Source organism: Microtus ochrogaster (genome assembly GCF_000317375.1).
Source record: "Microtus ochrogaster isolate Prairie Vole_2 chromosome 14 unlocalized genomic scaffold, MicOch1.0 chr14_random_1, whole genome shotgun sequence".
NCBI classification, from domain to species: domain Eukaryota; kingdom Metazoa; phylum Chordata; class Mammalia; order Rodentia; family Cricetidae; genus Microtus; species Microtus ochrogaster.
The window spans coordinates 20,104,808-20,107,345 of NW_004949096.1; the positions used below are offsets into that span (position 1 = coordinate 20,104,808).

General features: G+C 43.4%; 1 protein-coding gene across 1 annotated transcript in view; it reads right to left on the bottom strand.

Annotated features, from left to right (window-relative positions):
• Positions 1 to 2,538, bottom strand: part of Agbl2 (ATP/GTP binding protein like 2) — a 54,842-nt gene that overhangs the window by 16,170 nt on the left and 36,134 nt on the right. The window contains exon 12 of the mRNA XM_013352613.2: positions 532 to 658. Coding sequence (XP_013208067.1) covers positions 532 to 658 — 127 coding nt within the window. The remainder of the gene's footprint in view (positions 1 to 531; positions 659 to 2,538) is intronic.

Below are 2,538 nucleotides of genomic sequence, written 5' to 3' on the forward strand. Positions count from 1 at the left end.
CTTGGTATACACAGAGAGACACACATGGTACACACACACAATACACGTGAATAAAATAAAGCAGACTTAAAATACCACTTCTTGTTCTAGGACAGTATGTTTCTGAACTATAGCTCTCCTAGCTTTAATCTGGTTCAGACGAATCTTTGACAATGAAAAAGTTTCCTGTTGTAATTGATTATCAAGTTCTTTTAAAATTATTTTGGTTTTACTTTGTGGCAGGTACTACGCCTAAAGCAGTACTTATAATTCAGGTGCTATTACTGTAGCTTAGAGGGGATGTGAGCTTCAAGGAAGATAAACCCAGAACCACAGAACTTAATAAATGTAACCGGAAGTCAAGCTGAGTTCCTGAGTGCAGGTTCTGAGGAGAGTGTGATTTGACGCCCAGTGATGCGCAGATTACACGTCCATACTCTGGTACCTGAGGCTAGCAAGAAAATCCTGCACATCCGTTATTTCTCTGACTTTCCCAAGCCTTTTATCTCCCAGATGCTGTGCCAGGCTTCCCGTGCCAGGCTCGCCTCTTACCTAGGGTGGACCCGCCAAAGGTCGACTCCATTGTATAGCTGTTTGTGATGCCCATCCGCCACATCACAACTCTTCCTGTTCCTTCTTTGCATTTTTGGACCTTAAAGTTACAACTGTCAAAAGAGAACTAAAAAAAAAAAAAAAAAAAAAACGAATTTTCTGTTGATTATAAACTGACAAATACAAGATGTCTGAGAGTTGTTAATACGGAAAAGATGTCTAAGAGTCGCTAATACAGAAAAGGAATGAGATGTCTGAGAGTTGTTAATACGGAAAAGGAATGTTTATTTGCGAGACAACCTGGAATTTGCTCTGTAGACCAAGCTGGCCCCAAACTCACAGAGATCTGCCTGCCTCTACTGCTAACTTTGAGAAATGTCAAAAGGTAGTGGTGGGTGAGGAGCTGTGTGGTCCCCTCAGCTGGGAATATGGGTTATTAACTAAAGAAACCTGATAGCATTTATTGTGTACTGTGATTTTTAAAAGAAAAACATACAGATAATTCCATTTCCAGCCTGACTTGCTCCTGCTCCCAGAGCATCTTGCTACACCAGGATCTCTGGAAGTCTGGGACATGGGCACACTTTGACATTTCAGGCAGTAGGCAGCTTTTCTAAGTCTTTCTTCCCTTTCTTGACATGTAACCCAGTAGCTTTCCAGCTCTCTTGCATCCAGTAAATGCAGAGGATACACACATGTGATTGATCCGTATGGGCTTCATGACTTATTTTCTTTCACAAAATATGAACTCTCAGGTCTAAGTTTTCCTCCAAATATGATTTTTGGTTTGTATATTTCTTACCCCCATAATCTCTATCTAGAGCTCTCCCCCTCCATGGTGTTAGTCTTTCTACTAGGAGTTCAATGCCCTCCTTTGCCTTCTATGCCCAGCTCAGCCCTGCATTATGCACGGTCTAGAACAGATCTTGACCTCATCCTGTCCTGCTAACAAAGGTTTACAAGAAGGTATCGTGCTGTCTAGCTTCTTGGAATCCAGGGTTCTGGAGAGCTGCCTTAGTGCATGCCTGTCTGAAGGACTGAAGTGGCGCGAGCTAGCAGGGTTCTAAGCCCTGCGCCAGTATTCACCAGTGTGGTTCTGCACTGAGTTGCTTTAGATAGTGAGTTACAATTATGATTTCATCTGAAGACAAGAAAGGGAGAAAAAAAATCTTCTTTTTGTAATATATAAGAATAGCATGTGTCTTGACTTTCATCTGGACTTTACTGGAGACCATGATGGGGACACCCACCGAAACAATCTACCTGAGCTAATGGCAGCTCACCAACTCCAGCCGGACTGGGAAGGAAGCATAGGACCAAACTAGTCCTTCTGAATGTGGTTGACAGTTGCATGGCTGGGGCAGACTGAGGGGCCACTGGCAGTGACACCAGGATTTCTCCCTACTGCAAGTACTGGCTTTTTTGGAATCTGTTCTCTTTGGATGGATACCTTGCTCAGCCTAGATATAGTAGGGAGGGCCTTGGACCTTCCACAAGGCAATGTGCCTTCCCCTCTCTGAGGATTGGGTGGGGGTGGGAGGGTGTGTGGAGGGAATGGGAGGCGGAGAGGGAGTGGGAACTTCTTTTGGTATGTATAATTTTAAAAAGAGATAATTTGTTTTCTCTTATAAAAAAAGAAAGCATGTGTAAAACATTTCTCACACAGGTTTTGATTTTTGGCATGTGGGTTCATGTACCCTAAGCTGGCTTCAAACTCGCTGTATAGCCAAGGATGACCTTGAGGTTTGGACTCTTCTGTCTCCACCTCCTAAGTGCTAGGTTCACAGGTGTGTACCATCACGTCCAGCTTACATAGTGCTCATACAAGCTGGGCAAGCACTCTCTCATCTGAACCACATTTCCAGCCTTGTCACATACAACCCAATGGGATAAGATTTGAACTATCTCTGTTCAGCTCAGTGCCCCATTTTATGATTGGGTTGGTTAGCCTTTTACGGTCTAGTTTCTTGAGTTCTTTATATATTTTGGAGATCAGACCTTTGTCAG